We start from the raw sequence: 23,000 nt of genomic DNA on the forward strand, positions 1-23,000 counted from the left end.
TTGCTCTTTTTACACATGTGCACATGTCCCATGACCCAAATAACGGCAGTGGTCATGTGACCCCTTGCTAAAGATTAAGTTGCATGATGTCATAAACAACCAATTACACAGAGTTTGTACACATTTTGACTTATTCTAAAGACGTCAGCTTCAAAGGAAAAGTGTTTTCAAGAAGAAGTGTGAAGTACTTAGAAATGAGTCAAACAGTCTCCAAAATGACTTGCTAAGTGAGTTTCAGCAGGGTGACAGGTTTCCAAAAACTCACACAAGGCATAATCCACCTGGAACCACACAGAGTGTGCTCAGAACATCAGCTCAATAAGCTGCTTTTGCGCAGAGAAATTACAAAACTAAACTTTCACATTCTGTGATGAAAATGTAAGTGGTGAAAAAGTCACAACTATGATGCAAGGGTGTTGCTAGGGCATTGCTATACAGTTGCTAGGGGACTCAGTGGTTGCTAGGGTGCTGCTAAATAAATAAATACTAACAAGAAGAAAAAGAAGATTAAATTATTAATTATATCAATCAAACTGTATTGAAATTAATATTATTATTATTATTTAGCAACATTAAAATAATTATACAGCACAGTATAATAGTACTATTATTATTATTATTATTATTATTATTATTAAATTCCAAAGGCAATAACAAAAATGAAATAATTCTTTGGATGAATTATTTATACATTTCTGGCTAGCTGCTATATATTTTTTTATTAATATTCTGTTTCATATATTGATATAGATAGCTTGGATAAGTCTGTGATTTTGCACTTATATTTATAAAATAAGCACATCTGGTTGGATGAAGAGGTGCAAGTAATTGCATTTGAGGTGTCAAATCATAAAGGGTTACACACTGAAGTTTATTTATTACTTAGGGTTAGGGGTTTGTTGGAATCCCTAACCTCAGGTATATAGGCAATAGTAATGCCTTAGCAAGCAGCACTAATAATCAAAGGTTCCCTGTTTGGATCCAGTTGAAAAAAAACTTCTGGCTTTGGCGTTTCAGCCGGCTTTTAGAAACTGCTTTCAAGCTGATCTAAGATCAGCTCTTTCACTTCCAAAACACTGGAGTGTCTGTCTTAAATCAAGGTAAAGGCGACTGGTAGCCAAAGGGCGAGAGTAGTTACACTGATCCAAGAACGCAATAAATCCCCTGATTACAGCATTACGGGCAGCTTTATTGATTCCATTTGAGTAAGCAATGTGAAAGATTGAGTAAAGCGCAAGAGAAAGGATGAGTAAGAGAGAGAAAGCTGTTTTCCTTGAATTATTCTGTTGGCCGGAGCTCTGATTGACAGGACACACATGGATACAATTGCTCACAATCACAAAAGCACCTCCACTACACACATGAACACACACACATTTGTGGAGCCTATAGGGAGTGTGACTCACTCCAGGCCTGCACACACACACACACATACACAGGTTACTAATGGAAAGTGTGAATCAAGTCCGGACATGCATTAGTGAGCACAGTATCAGGTTTCAGGAGACATATGTGCACTTGGACTGACAACACACTTACACACACATGCACACTCTATATATACAGATCAGGGCTCTCTCTGATGGGCCGCGAATCAGAAGGTTGTTCTGTGATGCTGAATGAGCAGCAGCCAAACACTGAGTCATCAAAGCGTACTAACTGCCACACGACCACAGCAAGTGAAATTTGCTACAGACCCTGTGAAATCAACATTTTGTGGCTTTCAGTACATTTGTGTTTCATTTGAGGTCAAATATATGCTAGTGCACTCTATGCAGTGACAAAATTCACTTTTAGCAGACAGACGCATTTAAAATTTACAGTCATTCTGTGGCATGAAATCAGACTAAAAATATTGATGACTCATCCTGGGCTACATACACTACCATTTAAATGTTCGGGTCAGTAAGATTTTTTAATGTTTTTGAAAGAAGTCTCTTACTCTCCCAAAGGCTGCATGTATAATATACATTACATTTTTAAATACATTTTAAAATATATTAAAATAATATATTTTATACGATTCTTCCGAAATTATTCTAAAATGCTGATTTGGTGCATTCATGATTATTATCAATGTTAAAAACTGCTTAATGTTTTTGTGGAAATGGTGATACTTTTTTTTTGAGTATTTGATGTATAGAAAGTTTGATGTATAGAAATAATTTATTTGAAATAGAACATTTTTGCAACATTATAAATGTCTTTACAGTCACTGTTGAATAATTTAATGCACTGAAAAAATGAATACAAATAAACAAACAAATAAATACATTTTAAAAAATCTTACTGACCCTAACTTTTGAACAGTACAGATTTTTGTCTAATCAAATGCTCAAGAATGATAAAGTCCCCCCCTGACAGTCACACATTTCTGTGTAATTTCTTTTACCCTACTTTAAAAAAACTTTTAAAAAAATACTTAAACATGAAAGCAACAATTTATGTAAAAATTGTTTTACAAATTACACAAAAAGTCATCCCACTCATATTTCATGAATGATGCAACATGTGAGTGCAACACAATAAAGTGTGATTTTGTCAATTGCTTGGTAACAATTTCTATCACACTGCATAGCTCCGCCCACAGTGAAATCTCACTGGTACAAGATCCTGCCCACATTACAGGTTACGAAACATCAAACAGTCTAGTTGTCATTATTACATTAGTTCCAAGTAGTTCCAGTTGTGTAGTTCAAAAAAAAAAAAAAAAAAACATACATCTTTGATTAACTATTAAATACGGAATATACTCTGACTAATTAAGCTTTGTTGCAAAGTTCAAACCTAACCCTTTGGTTACCAACTTTGACCTTTTTTGCACTGCCAGTGTGCACGGTCAGTTTGAAATTGTAACTTCAACCAAACCTTGTCACAGACAATGTGGGAATCCAATGCCATTGATGTGACCCTAAGCCTGATCCTGCAGACCAGCTGAGGCAAATCTGCAAAGATCTGTGGAATTCAATTGCAACTTTGTAATTACGAGAAACAATGTGACTTAATATCTCACAATTCTCATTGCAACTTTATATTTCATAGTGTGACTTTATATCTCACAATGACTTTAAATCTCACAATTGTGACTTTGCTTCTCTTAAAAGCAACTTTATCTCTTGCACTTTATTATGTCTTGCAACATAACTTTAGATTTCATAACTGCAACGTTGCTTGCAGAAACAATGTGACTTTATATCGCTATGTGACTTTATATCTCACAACTGAGACTGTATATATCTCCAAATTGTTACTGTATATCTTATGATATTACTTTAGATCTAACAATTAACTTTATTTCTACTAATTGTGACTTTATATCTCACAATATGACTTTAACAATTTACTTTTTACTTTTTAAAATTAATCACACACTGACACACACTTTTCCAAACATGTCACATATTCCTCACCTGTCTCTTGTTACATTTGGCAGATGTGCCTGAATTGTACACACTCACACACACACACACACACACTCATATTCTACTAAGATCTGAGACGCAGGAGAGTATTTTGGCATTGGCACACACATGAGTAACTGTGGGTGTCCATGCCGACTATTTCAGCAGCATATGTAGGACAGCCAGCAGCAGGGACGGAGAGCTTTGGCAGTCTCGTCTGCCCACACCCAGATTTAGCCCCTGTTCTCCTCACTGTCTCCATATGAGGAGCCAGAACTGGCTCGAACCCCAATGACAACTCCACACTGACCTCAGATCAGTATTACAGCACAGGCCCAGGTACGGTTGTGAAGACACAATCGGGGCATGCTGTACTCTTATTTGGTACAGTGACAGCACTGCAGGTGGCTGATACTCACTTGCGTAGTGTCACTGACCTGACATGTATATAAGAACCTGTGTTGCGTTGGTTGATTATGTTGTGTATTCTGTAAAGAAACAGAGATTTGCAAAGTGTGGTTGCACATTCTGGTGTCATGAAAAAAAATGAGAGAGAGAGAGAGTTCCACACAACCTTTTATGGACACCTGTTTCCACCTCCAATTACAAAAGTCAACAAATAAATAAGAAAGTACCTGAAACTTTATATCTCATAATTGTGACTTTAAAGGGACAGTACACCCAAAAATGAAAATTTTCTGTAAATTTACTTTCTTGCACAGACTGATTGTTTCACTTCATAAGACCTCAATTAATCATTAGAAGCCATGGATATTAATTTTGTGTTATGTTTTTATTCTCAAACAGGGAAGCCACTGACTTCCATTTTATGAAGCACCAAGGACCATAGGTTCAGCTAAAAATCTTCTTTAATATTCTACTCAAGAAAAAAAGTTAAATTATAAATCACAATTTGACTTTATATCTTATACCTTTCAATCTTGCAGCTGTGACTTTGTTTCTTGTAAGTGCAACTTTATATTTCATAAAGTGACTAGTTTGCAGTATCACCTAAAATCGTGACTTTCGTGACCTAAAATTGTAAAATTGTGACTTATTTTCTCGCAATTTTATATCACAATGTGACTTTATATGTTGCAATTTGACTTAAATTTCACAATATTTCACAATTTTGACTCTAAATTTCACAGTTGCAACTATATAAAGTAGCAATTACAAGAAACAATGACTTTATTTTGCAATGTGACTTTTCAAATCACAGTTGCAATTTTATATCTTCAGATTGTTACTGTACAATGTGACTTTACTTTATATATAACAATTATGACTTGATTTCTCACAATGGTGACTTTCTCTACCACAACATGATCTTATTTTAAAGTTACAGTTATAGTTATCTTTTTTTACTCTTCAATGACTGCCTACTTCTATAATTATAATTAATAGAATTTAATTCTAAGGGAAAGAAAGAGGTTGAAAAATTACCACAAAATTGCAACCGCTTTATTGCAAAAAATCTTGACTAACTAAAACACTAAAAGTTAACTTTAGGGGGGAGGGGAAAAAATGATACAATAGTAACAGTATAAGTGGACCTTGAAAGAGTCTCAAATAGAAAAAGAAACTCAGTGCATGCTTTGTTGAATGTCTACTACAGCGAGTGAGCAAGAGAGAGAGAACATGTGTGTATATATCAGTGTGTGCCAAGGGACTTCCCCTGGGAGAGTGGCAGTGACCAAAGTAAGTGTGAGGTTCTCGGTGTGTGTGTGTGTGTGTGTGTGTGTGTGTGTCTCTACTGTAAGCAGGTGCAGAGAAAACCCTAGCAAATCTAGGTCACCCGAGAAAACCAACACTTCACAGACACTGGACAGATAAACGCGACCTGCTCTCATTCCTGCCAGTGACATAATTACATATTCCACATCTGTACATCACAATGACTATATACACACAGAAACCTTGCTTCAAAGTCAGACACATTCATTATTCTGAACCACTCTGAATAATTTCCACGTTTTGTGCCAACCAGTCTAACTTCAGCACAGGGGATCAAATGGAGGGACGTGCCCATCCCAGTGACAGTGTGTGTGTAAATTGTACAGTGAAAACTCCAGAGGGAAGAGTTTAAACAAACACAGTCCTCCCTTTCAGAAAAAGACTTCTACAACTAATTCAGTTTAAAGCTGGCTTCCCGTGCACTGCACACCCATCATTTTTGGGGTTTTGTGTGAGCGTTTGGCTGAATTGTAGACCAAAGAGGGATCTTTTTATTTATACTGAGTGACCTTATTCACAAGATTTGTGCCACACAACTTAAATAACATTATCAAGTGACTAAAACATTCAGTAACTGTGTGGTAGGTAACAAGGAGTCAGACGCTCCAGACACAAAAGCTGTTCCAGTTAGAAGGCAGCAACATTACATGTACAGTAGTCTTTGCAGAGAAGGCAATTCCAGAATGAAATGCAACTATCAACGTGATTAAAATAAATAAATAAATAATAATAATAAAAAGTTATAATTATATTTAATTATAATACTGCAGAATATAAAAAAATAGCTTGAGACTATTTCATCCAATATTTCTGAGGTATTTTTATGCTTATTATAAGAAAATAATTATTATATAAATTAAGTCATTCATTGCTGCTTCCATATTATGGGTAATAACAAATAAGGTTTGATGATAGAAAGGAAAAATCTTGTTTGAAATGCAAATGCTAGGTTCAAAATATAATCTTCGTAAACAAAGATATTCATGTTGGTTAAACGTTTTGAAAATAACATTTTTTAATTTTTTAATAAAACAAATTAACTACTTAAAAATATAAAGTGGTTAAACCATCATGAAAATTAATGACATATTTTCCTCACACCTTGAATACATGTAAGTGTAAAAACAAAAATAACTATATATTTTAATAAATATGTTTTGGGGGTTTAGTCCATTTGAGCTTAACTCATAATAGGTCAACATATCTATTATTATTAATAATATTATTTTTTTTAAACCTACTGACTTTGACACAATCATACGGGGTTGAGCCTTGGGTCTTGATTTGGCAGACAAAAGTTTTTTCTGATATTAATAACAATTTAAACTGCTTCACTATTAATTATTGTGGCATAATCCTTTTATTTAAAAAAAAAAAAAAGATTAAAGAAATAGTAATAAAGATTATGCTACACTACTTATGAAAACACAAATTATGTAAGTCATCATCTAAATAAATTCCATTTTAAATGTGACTTAACAGATCTGGGTAAAAAAAAAAAATCACATCACATGACCCTTACATTAAACAATTCTATTCAACCAACACAGCAAATTAATCCCTGACAAATTATTGCATGCAGTTCAGTCACTCACTGCAGCTTCTGTTAGTTCCTACATCTAAGTTTTAGTTGTCTGCAGTCTGTTCCAGAACATCTTAACTGCTGTCAATAAATGAATGGAAATATTTTACTATTTTTATTCTAATAGCTAATAGGCTGGTTTCAGTCGTATACTAGCTCATAGCTTGTTTGTGCGTCAATACAGACTCAAAGTCTACGAAAACATCAAAAAACATCAGAGAGGTGGTCAAAAGCCCACAGTCTGGCACCAACACAGAGAAATGCACAATAAAGCCACATTCCGACATGTGAGTACACACACACACACATGAGCACAGCCACAACAGCAAACACATCAAAAGAGTCCCACTTCATTACTAGACCTGAAGCATCCATCGCAGCGCTGGCACATGCGTCCAGATCGCAAAACTTTACATCCAAAGCTTAATAGCTCTGGAGGCTCTCCAATTATTTTTCATTGAAGCATTCAACTTTGTCACATATGGTTCATTAGGAAAAATAACGACAGAAACAAACTAAACAAATGTTAACCTGCTAAAACCAGCCTAAGGTGGTTTGCTGGTCTTAGCTCATCTCACAACCTAGTCAGGCTGGTTTGTTGGCAGGTATTAGAGGGTTTTTGCAAATTTTTTTTTTCAGGCTGGAAGACCAGCTTAAACCAGCTAAGAACAGCAAACCATTTTAGGATGAATTAATCCAAAACTGAAAATTCAGTCATTATTTACTCACCCTCGTGTCTTTCCAAACCTATATTTCCTTCTTCTGCTGAAAACAAGAGATGATATTTTGAAGAATGTTGATAACCAAACAGTTTGGTCCCCATTGAATTCCACTGTATTTTTTTGCAAATGCAATGGAAGTCAATGGGAACCGTAACTGTTTAGCTATCGACATTCTTCAAAATAGCATCTTCTGTCTTCCACAAAGAAAGACACAGTTTTTATTTTCTCAGCAGCAAGTCCAGATAATTTGGTTTGGAAAGAATTCATAATGAAATTATAGAGATCTCATTTGTGTTTCTTTTTTGCTCTCTGGTTGATCCTGAAACCCAAACATAAACTAAAGAGTTAAATAAAGAAATAAACAGAGTAGGATGGAAACCTCCTTTTAAATGGACTGGAATGTGAAACACTAAATTTAGTCTCTCTCGCTTTTCTTGCTTGTACAAATCTGGCCTCAGATCAGGAACCAAGGGCAACTTCTCTCTTTTCTCCACAGGCTCAAATCCCTGCATTGTCCCTTTGAGCACAAGGCCAGTGTGTCTCTGAAGTGTAGGTGTCAGTCTCCTGACTACAACTCGACCTTGCTCATGAAACAGGCCTTTATCCAAGCTTCAACAATCAAGCTCCTTCTTCCCACACTGACATCAGTATAGTAGGCAGAGCGGAGCGTCCCTGAACGCCCCCAAAGCTCTGAGGCCTTGAGTTACTCCAGCCGTTGGTGGAGATGTGGCCTGCCTGCCATTTCTTGTGGTCTAGACACCCATTTTGGACTTTCGGGCCGGGCCATGCTGCCTACACATTCCCAAATCTAGAGTGAATGACCCTCCATTGGCCAGAGCACGTACTTGGGAGAGATCATCCAGTGTCAGATGGGTTCATGTTCTGAAACCTTCTGAGGAGCAAGGGGTGGTAAGAGAAGTAGAGCAGTCATGTTCAGTGCAAAAAAATCTATAATCTAGACTAAATAATAATATTTTACTATAGCCCTGTGAATAATATGCAAAGGAAAGTGGAAAAAGGCATCCAATATTATCGCACTAATATATATTTGGGATAGTGCTGTACAGTGGTTGTAGATGGAACCAGTCTGATCATTTGCAGTATGCCTATTAAATGCTAAAAAAAATTCAAATATAATGTTGAATGGAAGCAGTTTCTCACTTTGAAAAAAAAAACATTTAAGGAAAAAAATCTATTTAATCAGTCTATGTATCAGTATCAATACTGGCAATACTGGCCTTGATAGTACTTGTTGTAAAGATGCCCCGGAAAATTATATTTAAAATATATAAGTAAAATAAAAAAAATAAAATAAAATAAAATAAAACATTACATAATATAATAAAGATGCCTTTAAAATATTGTTTAAAATACATAAATTATAAAATAAACAAAATAATAAAATTACTAAAATTAATAAGACGGCACTTAAAGATACCTTCAAAAATCTAAAATTAAATTAAATTCATTTCTTAAAACAAATTAAAAATAAAAGAAGACAGTACTTCTTAAAACATGTCTTATATTATTTAAGATATATAAATATGTTATATGATAGTACTTGTTAAAAAGTATAAAAATAAAATAAAAATGTAAAAATAAAATAATATAGTATTTTAAAATAGTATTTCCCAGTATTTTATATAGTATTTTAAAATAAAATAAAATAAAATAAAATAAAATAAAATAAAAAGAAGGATATAATGCTTTATAAACTGCTTCATACTGGTGTGCCTCAACAAATTCCAGTTGGGCACCTACAGCTCAAAAATCTCCCCATATCCACAAAACCAGGGGTTTTCATTTTCACTGAAACACAGCCGTCAAATGTGGTCCCCATACATAACATAGAGATCCTCTCAGTCAGTTCATGTTAAATCCTGCAGTCAGCTGATCTTGGTTTGGTCTTGGACAGCTTAAGCTGGGTACAGCTGACAGAGTCATCTTAGATGAGAGGAAAATGCAAAGCAGATGTCATGACTATGTTGTTTTGTCAGGTGTATTGTTCTTATCCCCATCTCAACCAGCTTAGCAGCCCACACAATAATGCTCTTAAAGCCTGGGGAGCCCACATATACAACTAGGCTTTCAGATCACTCAGAAGTTATAAAGAACCCCAGAACATTGATTACAGAATGACGCATTATGCTTCCCTGTGCTTCAACTGTGCCTTTCACAAAAGCCTTTCATTTTATAGCATATGAAAAGGGGTTATGTCTCACTAGACCGTGCAAACCTACATATCTTCATAACAGACTAGTCAGTGGGTTGTTTGAATGACTAGTCAACTAGTTCCTCTTATGAAAGTCCTGCGTAATTACTTTGGTTAAGGGCCACATCCACCAGATACTGCATGTGTAGCGTATAGCATGTGCGTTTTTGCATTCAAAAACAGCTGTATGGAGAGTAACAGAGAATGTAGAGATTGCTGGAAATGTTATTAAAACTATTCTTTTACTATTTTTAAGACAATCCAGAAATTGTGAGAAACTTTTGGAATATGTACACTACCGTTCAAAAGTCTGGGTTTGCTATGTTTTTTTTTATGTTTTTGAATAAGTATATTATATACTGTATACAATAAGGATGCATTTATTTGATAAAGAATACAGTAAAACATAATAAACAAATTAATAAATATAATTAAATAATACATTAAAATAAAATATAATAATAATAATAATAATAAAATTAGTTTGCTACAAAATTTGGTTGACTTCTTATTTCTTTTTATCTTATTTCACTTCATGATTTCAGTGTGCTTGTCTTTAATAAGCTGTTAGCATGCTAAAACCCTCGCAGAAAGGTTATGTCTCTAAATTCGTGCCATTTAAAGTACACTATTCTGGTAAAAATATTAAAGATAAAAATTAAATTAAAAATCCAGTTTAACTCAACAATTGACCAGCCACTTGCTGGATGACTAATCCAGTATCTCAATTTATCCCTATTGCTGTCAGACCAACTGTTTGTTACCCTTTTCCCAGTTTCTCAACAACTGTACCATTCATTATATTCAATTTCTCACCTTCTTCCAAATAAAATATAGGCTAAAAAGGACCACAAATTTGGAAAATCTGGGATGAATCACCTCATGCATTATGCAGATGTCAGGACTCTGCAGTGCTCTACAATAAGATGAAGACCTGAGCATACTACAGTACTGGAGCACGGCCAGAGTACTTGACAATGAGACACACCCACCTCCTCTAGGAGTAACCTAAGCAGCAGAGCTCACCTCATAACATTCTGCTCACAATACTTCATTCTGTACCTGCATATTCTTATGGGATAGAGGTCTTAGATTTTGGGCTAGAGAATCCACTCTAACCAATCTCCAAGCTGTGAGACAGATGCAAGCTTTACTTTTTATCACACAATTGCTACTAGTCTGCAGTTTAAAATGGCTTTGATATGTACTCTGAGTTAGCTATACACAAGCTCTGTGGGTGGTTGCTCCGCAGAGACCAGAGAGGACAAAATAAACCTGAAACTTCAAACAAGAACCTAGAAGTACAAACAATACAGGCTTCCTGATATACATCCAAGAATATACACCCACCCCTTAAGAAAACTGACCATAGTGCTTGCATAATAACCGTAGTTTTACCGTGGATAACCATAGGTAAAACCATTATCACTACTTTTAGATCATTTTCTACAAAACCATATTTGTTCCACAGAGGCTCATTGGAAAAAAAATATGCCTTTACCAACATTTTTGCTAAATGTACCTATACAAACAAATCATTGCAGTTTTTTTACTTCAAATGAACACTCATTAGTGGCAGTAACACACCAACAACCTGTGAACCACACAAATTATGATTACAGGCCAGATTATTGATTAATAAAGACTTATTTTTGCACGGCTTCTTGCACAATACTATGTTATGGTCTCAAAATGATTGTACCATAATGCATGATTTGTAAAATAATAGATTTTGTAATACACGTTTGAATCCCATAACCCTCTCCATATGTGTACAGCTTTTCTGATGTAGTAAACTTGCTTGGTAGCTCACCTGGTACAGCACTGCTAGCCATACTAAAACAGTTCAAACACTTGTAAAGGCAATTAAAATTGGAATGGTTGTTTCATCAAATGTGTTTTTAATCTCACGTTTGCTTTTGTTAACACTAGGTGGTAAGTTATTTTCAAATGCGATAGAGCATTAACCTTTAAGTGCCACTCACCGGGAAATTCATTTCCAAACTGCTGTGATACACATAACAACAAATGGAATAATACATTTCCAGATTCACGTGCAGCTGTTTCAAATAAAAATGAACACGCTTTCAAACATTTCACTTTGAAAGTATCAAACTATCAAAATGTGCAAGAAGCAGTGTAATATCATTTTGCAGCAACGTCGCCAGGCACCAATGAGTTGTATTTGTTATAAAAGAAATAGAAGCTTAGAGACATTTAGAACTATAACTATATATCTGCCAGTACTATAATAAAAATTAAGTCGATTATTTAGCGGGAATCGACAACATTTCCACCAAAATACTACAGTTAGTGCTTATAATGCAGTACCAACATAAAGGATAAGTCAGATGGCTTATCCCTTCCAAACGTTTACCATAGTTACCTGTCAAACTAGCACAGTTCCTGCAGTTATATTACTACTGTAAAAGCATAATAAATAATTGTGGCCTCTCTTTTAAACAGAGTATGAGGCTTTCAGAATCTTTCTGGCAAGGCACATACTGTACCAGCCTAACCACAGTTTTATTGCACTAACAACTGCAGTAAGCATGGTAGGCTATTTCATTGTAAACTATAGTTACCATGGTAAATGTCTGTAAGGGATAATTAAAGGACTTTCAGATAGCCTTTGTCAAGGTACAATTAAGGCCAAACCTGCAGACGTCGTACATTTGAGTCTGCACGTGTGTTTGGATAACTAAAGACCTCGGCTCAGCTAACAGAAAATTAGCACAGGGCCTTTTTCTTGGCCAGCATGACTGATTTTATTTTAAATGAACTGTGGAATGTTACAAAATGGTTAAATGGTGTTTAACCAGCTGTCAAGTGTGTTGGGGAAGCTTTTAAGCACAGTTCACTTGTTTAACTTGGAGTTCAACTAAGCTTCATACACTATGCACAATGCTAACCAACAGTGCACTGGTGGTAACACTGAACGATAATGGGATCTTAAGGATTGATGACTGTACTAATACAAAACAAAACCATCCATATGCACATTTACCAAATGGTTTACTGCTCCATGATTCTCCTAACCACTGTGACAGACAACAACATTTGGTGTTATTGTTGCTACAACCAATATGATGCGCGTAGGTAATGAAACAATTTTAAGAGTAACTTTGGGAATTGAATAAATCAGAGCCTGCCAGTCAGCTGTGGTTGAGATGAACACAGTGCTGAACGTGTTAAACAGTATTCACAACATCACCATTGATTGTATGTGCATTTAGAGTACAAATACACTATTGGTGTAAAATTGTTGTAAAAGTTCACATGTATAGATGCAAAAGCCCTCTTTAAAACACATTTTTCACACTCTCACTAGTTTAATATACACTACCACTCAAAGGTAATACTGTGAAATATTTTAATAAATAGAAAGCTCAAAAGAACAGCATTTATTTGAAACTATTTTTGTAATCGTGTAAAAATCTTTAATGTCACTTTTGATCAATTTAATGCATCCTTGCTGAATAAAACTATTAATTTCTTTCCCAATCTTACTGAATCCAAACAGTAGTGCACTCGCTATCACTGTTCCAAACACACAAACCCAAACCTAAGTGTATTTACAAACCAACTACTATTTGCAAAGCAACTACTAAACCCAAAGTCAACTACTAAAACTACAAAACTACTAAAACCACAAAGCATAGTCAGCACAGCCGAGTATATTATATATACTTTGTTAGAATGATCTGAAACATCTGCTGAAATCTCGTAAAAGGCACATCCCTTTTCCTTATGTTTGTTATTGTTCCTGTATGGAGAGGCAGGAACTCAAGAGGAGGGAACTGATTGACTGGGTTACTCTCAGCTTATCAATGGAGGCTTTGACTTCACCCAGTACACAGCATGGCCGCCATTAGTCCTGTGTTAAACACTGGAGTCTTTGAGACAGAAGACTAATCACCTCAACAGACCGTAGATGGATACAGAAGAGCAAACTACAACTACAAAAAACTCAGTACACACACAAATACATGGGGCCCTAAAAAATGTACTCATATATCAATTTCCATGACCAGATATTCATTTGATTTGACCAAATTTGATTTGATTTATTTTTATTTATTTACGTATTTCAAATGGATTGTAAGCACTAAGATGAATTTCAAGCTGACAAAACATCAAAATGTCAGACATTTCAATAGCTTTTTTATCATTTTATTCATTTCCATGACTTTTTTTTTAAGCCTGGAGAACACAATTTTGAAATTACCTAAAAATTCCAGGTATTTCAAATTAAGTTGGTACTGGTTGACTGTTACCTCGTCAAAAGGACAAAGTGCTGACACTGTACATATCCAAAAATATGGCATTACTATGGTTTATGTACAAAAAAACATGGTACATTATCAAAAAAAGGTGGCATAACCATGATGTATTTATTTAAATTAGCATTGAAAAGTATAAAGTCAGTAAGTTTTTTTAAGGATGCATTAAATCAGTCAAAAGTGACAGTAAAAAAAATAAAGACGTTTCAAAAAAGATATGTATTTCAAATAAATTCTGTTCTTTTGAACTTTCTATTCATCAAAGAATCCTGAAAAATATATATATAAGAATAATTTCTGAAGGATCATGTGAAAATTCAGCTTTGCATCACATTAATAAATTATATTTTAAAATATATTCAAATAGAAAACAGTTCTTTTCAAATGTAAAACATGTTTCACAATGTTACGGTTTTTATTGTATTTTTGATCATATATTAATGCAGATAAGAGCACATTTTGAAAGGTAGTGTAAATCCAAAAAGACAACACATTACTACTGTACATGTCCAAAAAACATGACGTTATGGTACTTTTTCCTTTTACTTTTTTGTACTGTACCAACTGTACAGACATGTTCATAGAGACATGCTTACACTGCAACTAAATGTGCACAGTCATCTCAACCCTACACACGTCCTCACACGCCAACATATAAACTTTTTCTTCCAGACTTTACAGAGGGGCCCCGCTGCACCTGAAGGGTTGGGTGTGAACGCTGTCTTTCCTCCATTCTGCTTCCAAAGCAAATACTCCTATTGGCAGCGCTATCCTGAGAGCTCTGTCGCAGAGTTAGACTTTAATTTGTAAAATACACCCATAAATGTCATTCAGCATAACCGCTCGGCTCCGGCCTTTTAACGCATGCTACATTAAATAGCATTAGACTCATATCGCATTCTTTCTTCTCCTTATTATTCCATTATTATTATTTCCTCTAACTTGCTACTGCTTTGGGAATGAAAATGCACCATTATTAATGTGTCACGCTAATAAGGCACATTTAAAAGTGAGAAAGAGGGAGCCCTGGCTTGCATAAGACCGACATTAAAAAGACATTAAACTCAGTTCTGAGGTGAATACCCATTACCTGAGAAAATAATATAAAAGTAAGAGAAGTTAGACAGAGAGAGAGAGAGACTTGCAACTGTTAAACTTAAGCAAGCCTACCTGAAGGTCAAAGAATTTACTGTATCTTCTGTAGATGATGTGGGACGTGGAGTCAGAGTATGTGACATTGATGAGATATACCTGAAAAGAGAAAGAAGACAATTAGAATCTCTACAGTTTAGTTACACATTTCGGTATAAAGGATGATGATTTCACTATAACAATTGTTTCACTACGCTCTGAAATGTGTCAGAAAGCAGTTCATAGTGCAAATATGCACATTTACTTATTCTTATCATCATTTATTGTTGATTTCGTCTTGTGCAGTTGTCTCAACCTGCATTTTTGAGTTGAGTTGAAACAGCAATTGCACGCGTTCATTAAACTTCTAGCATGGTTGAGGGACAAAGAAACTTAAAATTTCCTGTTGTCTGGATAATCTATGGAAATATAGTTATGCCTACACAAAAAAATAAGTTGAAATAACAAAATCACAAAAAATTTTTTTTACAGTGTGTGACATTCCAACCTGCCATTGCTTGGCAAAAGCATATTTGCCATTAATTTTTAGGCCAAAAAAAGTGGGTTAAAACTCAAGAGCGAGATATGTAATGACATCACAGCACTGAGTGGTCAGGAAACGCTGCTGTATAGACAGGGACAAGTATTTCCTGCATGTATACAATTCCTAACAAATCCAGTTCTGTTGTCCTGCAACAGAAATAAAGATCAGACGTTTAGTTCCTCCACAAGGCCACCAGCAGACAGTATGACATCATGCGGAACCAAGCACTCAGAGATGAGGGGAACTGCTGACCCGTTCACAATTTCCCCCTGGACGGGATACTCGCAGGGTGCCTCTGCCCTGCACCCGACTCAGCAGTGGATGGGACAGCTTCCTCTGTCTTCTAAACACAGGACATGTCTGATCCGTCTTTCATGACACACTGCCATGTTAAGATCACTCCTAATAAAGACTATTGTTTTTGAGGTTTGAATGACATTGGGGAAAAAAAGAAAGAAATACTTTTTACTACTTCTTTTCATACTTTGTGGAGTTTTGTCCCTTGGCAGTTAATAAAATAAGCCAAAAAACATAAATAAATAAAATAAAAAATACACAAAGCAATGTCCTGGTAACCACCCAAAACGCCCTACCAGAGTTATTATTGTTAACTAAAACTGAAATTATTAAAAACATTTTGGTTATTTGAAATAAAGCTGAAATAAATAAATATCAGATGAAAAGCACTAAAATTACTAACTGGAGAAAAAAAAATTATAATAATAATAAAACTGAAATAAAAATGAACTAAACCTAAAGAGTATTATTTAAAAAAGGACAAAAGCACATAAGAAAATTACCAAAAAATAAACTAAAATTAAAATGAAAACTGAAAATATAAATAAAAAAGCAAATTTAACTGTAATAGTATATAAATAACATTGAAATAACACTACATCCTAAATATATGCATGTATATACAGGTGCATCTCAATAAATTAGAATGTCGTGGAAAAGTTCATTTATTTCAGTAATTCTGTCTGCACTGAATTTATTTAATACACGAGTTTCACAATTTTAGTTGAATTACTGAAATAAATGAACTTTTCCACGACATTCTAATTTATTGAGATGCACCTGTATGTATATTGGTATTCAAAAAAAATATCATGATTTTTAAAGTTCCCATTTGGAAATTGCACATTTTATTTTTTTAAATAAAAAAAATCACACCTCCTCGCAGTCTCACAAAAACATATGCAAACATGTTAACAAATCATTTACAAATCTATTTTTTATATATATTTGCATCTGGAGTTGACCTAGTTCCCAGTGCCAATTAAAACAATCCACAGCTGATATAAACAGATTAACTACCTGACAAATGACATTCTTTTCCCCTTTAACTATAAGGCATTTCATTTACATTCAGCACATTTCCTTGCAGCGTACACCTAGTAAGTGTGTAATATTACAGGCTCATTTCAGCATGATATTCCAACCACAGCTCTCTAGCATCAAGCCTTCAAATAAATTGCCCCACCAATTATGGGCTGCAGGACAGTGTGTTGACAATGTCTCTCCAGGGTCTAAACTCAGACAAGTCAAGCCTGTTCAAGGTCTTCTCTACTGTGAGCAGCATGTCTGAGCTGATCCTGGAGAGAGAAGTGTCTGGAAGCTGTATTTGTGACACTTGGGATCTAACAGATTTGAAGTTTTACTGTGATCTTTAGTGATCTCCTGTCAACCCCCCAACATGCTGTATGAAGCGCATAGTAATGTGTGTCTTTGCAGTGTAATGTGTATGTGTAATGGCTTGTTTAGGCCATAGATGTGAAAAATATAATACATGATTAAACATTGCCACATTTTTGCTCCGTATTGCAGAGTATTGCATGTCTGTTTACCATGGTAACCACCAAAATACAAGTTACTCCATGCATTTATTAGTGATTTCTGCTCAGGCAGGCATCACTGCTGCTCATACTTTTTTCAGAATTTCCAAAAACCCTTATTATTAAAATTCTGCACTTAACTCATCTCACACCACATGTGCTATAAACATGAATGAGACCTCAAATTGTGTGTCTTGTTGAGAGGAGGTGTGCTATTGTTTAAACAATTACATTTGTACCTGGCAAATGATAAATAGGGCAAAAAGAAGACTATTCCCTGAAGACAAGGTGAACATTCACTATTCCCTGCATTGTCCTTTGAAAGAGTGAATGAAAATGAGTGAGTGAATTCGGACACTAAGTGCACCAAAAAGACGGCATCTTCTGGCGAGACACAGGAATTAATTCAGCGCTCACTAGTTCTATTCTAACATCCCCAACATTGCGGTACTATGTTTTGCACCTAGCAAAGCACTAGCATTAACCCAGCAAAACTCAGAGAAAACATGCTAAAACCCTTGCATTGTGGGACCAAGTTTTGCACCTAGAAATGCCCTATAGAAATCATTTAGAACATCCCAGTAACCACGTAGCAACATGCTAATAACCCTAGCATAATGGAACCTAGTTTTGCACCTAGCAAAACACTAGCATTCATGTGGCAAAACACCCAGCAACCACATAGCGACAAGTTAAAATTGTGGTCCTGAGTTTTACACCAAGCAAAGCACTAGCAATCACCCAGAATACCCCAATTACCACAAAGCAATACGCTAACACCACTAACACTGTGGCACAGAGTTTTGCACCTAGCACAGCACTAGTATTCACCCCGCAAAACACCTTGAAAACCACACAGCAACACGCTAACAACCCTAACACAGTGACCCCGAGGTTTGCACCTAGACCTGTTGAAAAAAAGCAGCTAAAACCAGCCTAAGCTGGTTGACTGGTTTTAGCTGGTCCTCTAGCCGGGTCATAGCTGGTCTGCAGGCTGGTTTTAGAAGGGTTTTGGCAACTTCTTTAGCTGGTCAGGCTGGTCTTTGCTGGCCAGGCTGAGAGGCCAGCTAAAATCAGCTACTTCCCCCTTAAACCAGCTAAAACCACCCAACCAGTCTGGTTTTAGCTGGTTTCTACAGCAAAGCACTAGTGTTTACCCAGCAAAGCACCCTAGCCACCACATAGCAACACGCTAACAACCCTAACGCTGCAGCACTGAGTTTTGCGCCTAGCAAAAAGAAAAAAATCAGAATACGTTTTATTGGCGTTCAGATTATTAGATTTAGTTGTGGCACTGGAAATTGTAGAACTCAATATAAATTCAAGATACAGAATGTGACAGAGTTTACACAATTTACACATCACCCTGCAAACACATTACAAACAGCCTTAACATTGTGGCGCTAAGTTTTGCACAGGCAGGCATCGTTGACATTTTCATCAGTTTATAATTTTACAGTACTTGCAGAAACTATGGTGACAGTGCTTAAAAAGAAAGAGATTGTTCTAAATGATATGAAACACTTTCCAGTTCTGAAACACTGAAACACTGAAACTAGCAGTAAACCCAGAGTACTGAGCAGACAGACCGCGAGACACTTTCACATCTGTTGTGAAAGAAACTAATTCCAAATGGTAGCCGATACCGCAAACTTTTTTCCCACAGAATGTTTAGCGCAATTGAGTCTGGGCTCGATTATTAGACAAGCAAACCATTTGATTTACCTCATCTCCATAGTCTGTCATGTATCAAAGATTATGTCATGGACCATAAAGTGGGAAGTGGCATCAGCTTTTCTGTGGGTAATGAAATATGACTGCTATCATATGAAACAGGCAGATGTTTGTGGCGAAGCTGCAGAGAGATGGAGAGACAGATAGAGGAGGCTCTGACCTGTGCTGTGAGACAGACGGCTTACATGCTTGTGAGTATTTGCATTGTGCCAGGTTAAAGTGCCTCCTCTGTTAGCAGAATGCTGGGAAACGGCCTTGACTAAACCGCCTCACGCTGTTTCCCACAGTGTGTGTGCAGCTATCCAAACAGATACATGCTTATCACACACCGCGTGCCTGGAAAAGCGTGTGAATGTGAGATAGAGTGCGTGAGAGGCTTTCTTTGAAAGCATGTGCTAAAAAGATACTCCATGTGTGTGTGAGTAACTCCTACAGGAGTTATTTAAAGACCCCTGACCGGACTGGCATGTATGGTTGCTGATTCTGCCCTTCTCTGCCCAACTGTAATATGTCATTTCACCACGGAGAGCAGCCTCAATCATCTCATGTGTTTGTGTAAGATGCAAACTCATCAGATCGCTGGGACCATCTTCATGGCAACCACAGTGGAAAACAGGATTGCTGAAAGCCCACGCCCAAAATATCAAGCACAACTTCACTGTCCCAGAGAGCGAAAATAGCACTGAAACAAAAGAGACTAAGCCAACAGGACATCCACCACAAGTAAAATTTCTATATTAAACCATGTTCACAATGTTTCTGACATTTTCCAGGCTTTTTTTTTTTAATAAAAAATACCTGAAGGTCTTTGACCAAACATTGCTAATAAAACACTACAATGTTTTCTATTCTGTCCGTTGTACTGACAGTGTCCCACTCACCTGGCCATTCCAACTGAGTTTATGACCTGCCATTTTAAAGGGATAGTTCATCCAAAAATGAAAATTCTGTCACCATTTACTCACCCTCAAGTTCTTCCAAACCTGTATTCATTTCTTTCAGCTGTTGAATGCAAAAGAAGATATTTTGAAGAATGTTGGTAACCAAACAGTAGACGGTAGCAGTTGACTTGCATAGTATGGGGGAAAAAAATACTATGTTCAGCAGTAGAAAGAAACAGGTTTGGCAGAGAGTGAGTAAATGACAGAATTTTCATTTTTAAGCAATCACCTAGCAACCACACAGTACACCCTAGCAACTGCTTAGTAACGCCCTAGCAACCACCCACAACGTAGGATTGTAACAGTGGGTTTTTAACAGGCATCTTCCTCAGAAAATGTAAAAAGCAATTCTAAATTTCTACACTGTAACTACAGACACCAGTTGATCAATGCTCACACCCTGAGTAAAAACAGCTCCAAGAATGTGTAATCACACATTTGCTTCATTTTTCTGTTACCATTAAGTGGTTTAGTTCAGCCCATTGAATTAATACAACAACGACAATAATAAAAATAATACATTTTCACAAATAAAATATAGCCACAATAAAATAATTAGTAATAATTATAAATAATAATAATGAACAAAAATAACAAAGCGTAATAAATTCTGTAACAAATGTATTGCTCATTGTTAGTTAATGCATTAACTAACTGTAAAGTGGTACCAAATAATCTTTCTTTCCAAAGTCCTAAAATCAAAAACTAGCTATAAACTACCCATAAACTTTGTTTCTGATTTCATTTCTTGCTACTCAAAGAAAATAAAAAAAATAAGAACAAATAAGATCTCTTTAATATCTAATTGTTTAGATTCTATGCCTAGAAACGGCCCTGGCATTACATTTAATCAAATTTTTGTCTTAGATTAAATGTAATGCCAGGGCAATTTCTAGGCATAGTATCTAAACAATGTCTCAAATTGTGCTCGAAGTCAAACATCAGTGATTTCAAAATGCTCAAATAAAAGTACTCTAAAAGTACTCTATACTTTTACCTCATCTCAATAGTCGTCTCATTTGTATCCGTTTTTAGTTATTCTAAGCAACTGTAGAAAACAAATATGAAAGTAGATATTTAAATAATGAGAACTCCATGAAGAGTCTTGATCTATGAAAGATCAACCTCTGAGCAATAAAATGTTCCATTTGGTAAAAACAGTGGTGAAAAGAGCCTTTTGCCCATAACATCTGTTCTCTGGCATTGGATTTGATTATATCCATTGATGTTGTTGAAAAGCATGCAACAAAGTGTCCTGATTTCAAGTGTTCTTGAAAATCCTTAGACATAAAAGAACAGACGTAACACAAAGGAGACCTCCCTCTTCAAATAATTATCCTATGACGGAGTCAAGGAACAAGATTAAGACAAAGCAGCTGGATTCCTGGAGGCCACAGAGACACTGAATATATGTATATAAGCATTCTTGTCATTTGTGAGAAGAAAACCCTGATTCTGTTTCCAATGAGATGCAGAGATGCCACACAAAAGCCTTCTTCAAGCAATTCAATACCTGCAGAATCAACAATAATCTTCAAAGTATGGCAGCAAACAAAGCACATCACCCACTGATTAAAAACTTCAACTAAACTTTCAAAGGTTTGGCCGCTCACATTTCATACTGTTCATAAATAAATAAAAGTCAGCACAAACACTCAGATCATACGACCAGGAAGTGTCTTGGAAGACCAAACTCAAAGAACAAAACTCTGCATTTCATCAAAAACCAAAGCTTTCCTTATAATCATGCATTAGATTAACATCAGCAGATCAGACTTTATCATGTCCAGCTGAAGTCCACATATTTCAAAATAAAAAGCGTTTGCAGCTTTTCGAATAGACAGTAAGAAGTAAAGCCAGACAAACTTACTGAAAAGCAGTCGTCTTGTCTTCAGATTTGTCATAAGAAAAGGATGAGGAGTTTTTAAGCTTGAAGTCTTGGTGGGGCTTAAAGTACAGGCCTCACCACTTAAGTAACTCAACCCCGCCTAAAGACACTATTTCAGGAGACACATAAAAGACTATCTATCTACCATATTTCCAACCATAGTGCATACATGGCCACAAAACGGCATTTCATTCAGCTGGTTGAAGAGTTAAAATCTGTGATGTGAAAACAGCAACATATCTATTCATCATGCTGAGCAAGAAGTTAAAGATCTTGTCTAGACATTAAATTAATTTACACTTAGGGATTTTAGAAGTGTGGGATCCTCAAAATCGTGTGATGAGCCAGTTTTCACATTAATACCAGCCTGAGTATTTTTAATAAACCGTTAATAAACAGTTTAATTTTTAATAAAACACGCAAACTTGCCCTGTGTCACCGAAGGCAAATGCATATGCCAGGGTCCACCACTAACAAGAGGAATGGAGAGTACTTAATGAAGAAAACGTTCATGAAATTCAAATTTACACAATGTACTTTCTAAAACATGTTTCTGGTGTTATTGTGAAAAATTCATTGGTGCACATTGTAAAATTAAATAAAAAAACAAATCAAAATTATTTCAATAATTTAATCATTTTAATTTTGAATTATTAAATCTTGTAAAAATTTATTAAATACAAATTAACAAAATATTATTAGATTTATTAATACATTCATTAAATAAAATATATACTTTGTGAAAAGAAAATCTGCCGCTGAACCAAATGGAGACAACTTTTCAATGCCCAACATATAAAAGTCTCATCCGACATTTTTTTCTTGTTGAAATTTCTATTTCACTCCGAAATATCACATTACAAAGTAAAATGGGTTTAAAATGCTGTGTCATGTTAAATGTACACAATCAAAAGGGAATAGTTTGACCGCCATCATCTTTAGTGAGGTGGTAAAACTAGTTCTAGATCATTTTGCCCCTCTGTATACAAC

At 35.5% G+C, this 23,000-nt stretch overlaps 1 protein-coding gene across 1 annotated transcript in view; it reads right to left on the reverse strand.

The window, feature by feature from the left end:
- LOC107746064 (SH3 and PX domain-containing protein 2A-like) overlaps positions 1 to 23,000 on the reverse strand; it is a 35,955-nt gene that overhangs the window by 7,598 nt on the left and 5,357 nt on the right. The window contains exon 2 of the mRNA XM_016560122.1: positions 15,108 to 15,188. Within this exon, the coding sequence (XP_016415608.1) occupies positions 15,108 to 15,188 (81 nt within the window). The remainder of the gene's footprint in view (positions 1 to 15,107; positions 15,189 to 23,000) is intronic.

This window comes from Sinocyclocheilus rhinocerous, unplaced genomic scaffold (assembly GCF_001515625.1).
Source record: "Sinocyclocheilus rhinocerous isolate Xijiao unplaced genomic scaffold, SAMN03320098_v1.1 scaffold1880, whole genome shotgun sequence".
Taxonomy (NCBI): Eukaryota; Metazoa; Chordata; class Actinopteri; order Cypriniformes; family Cyprinidae; genus Sinocyclocheilus; species Sinocyclocheilus rhinocerous.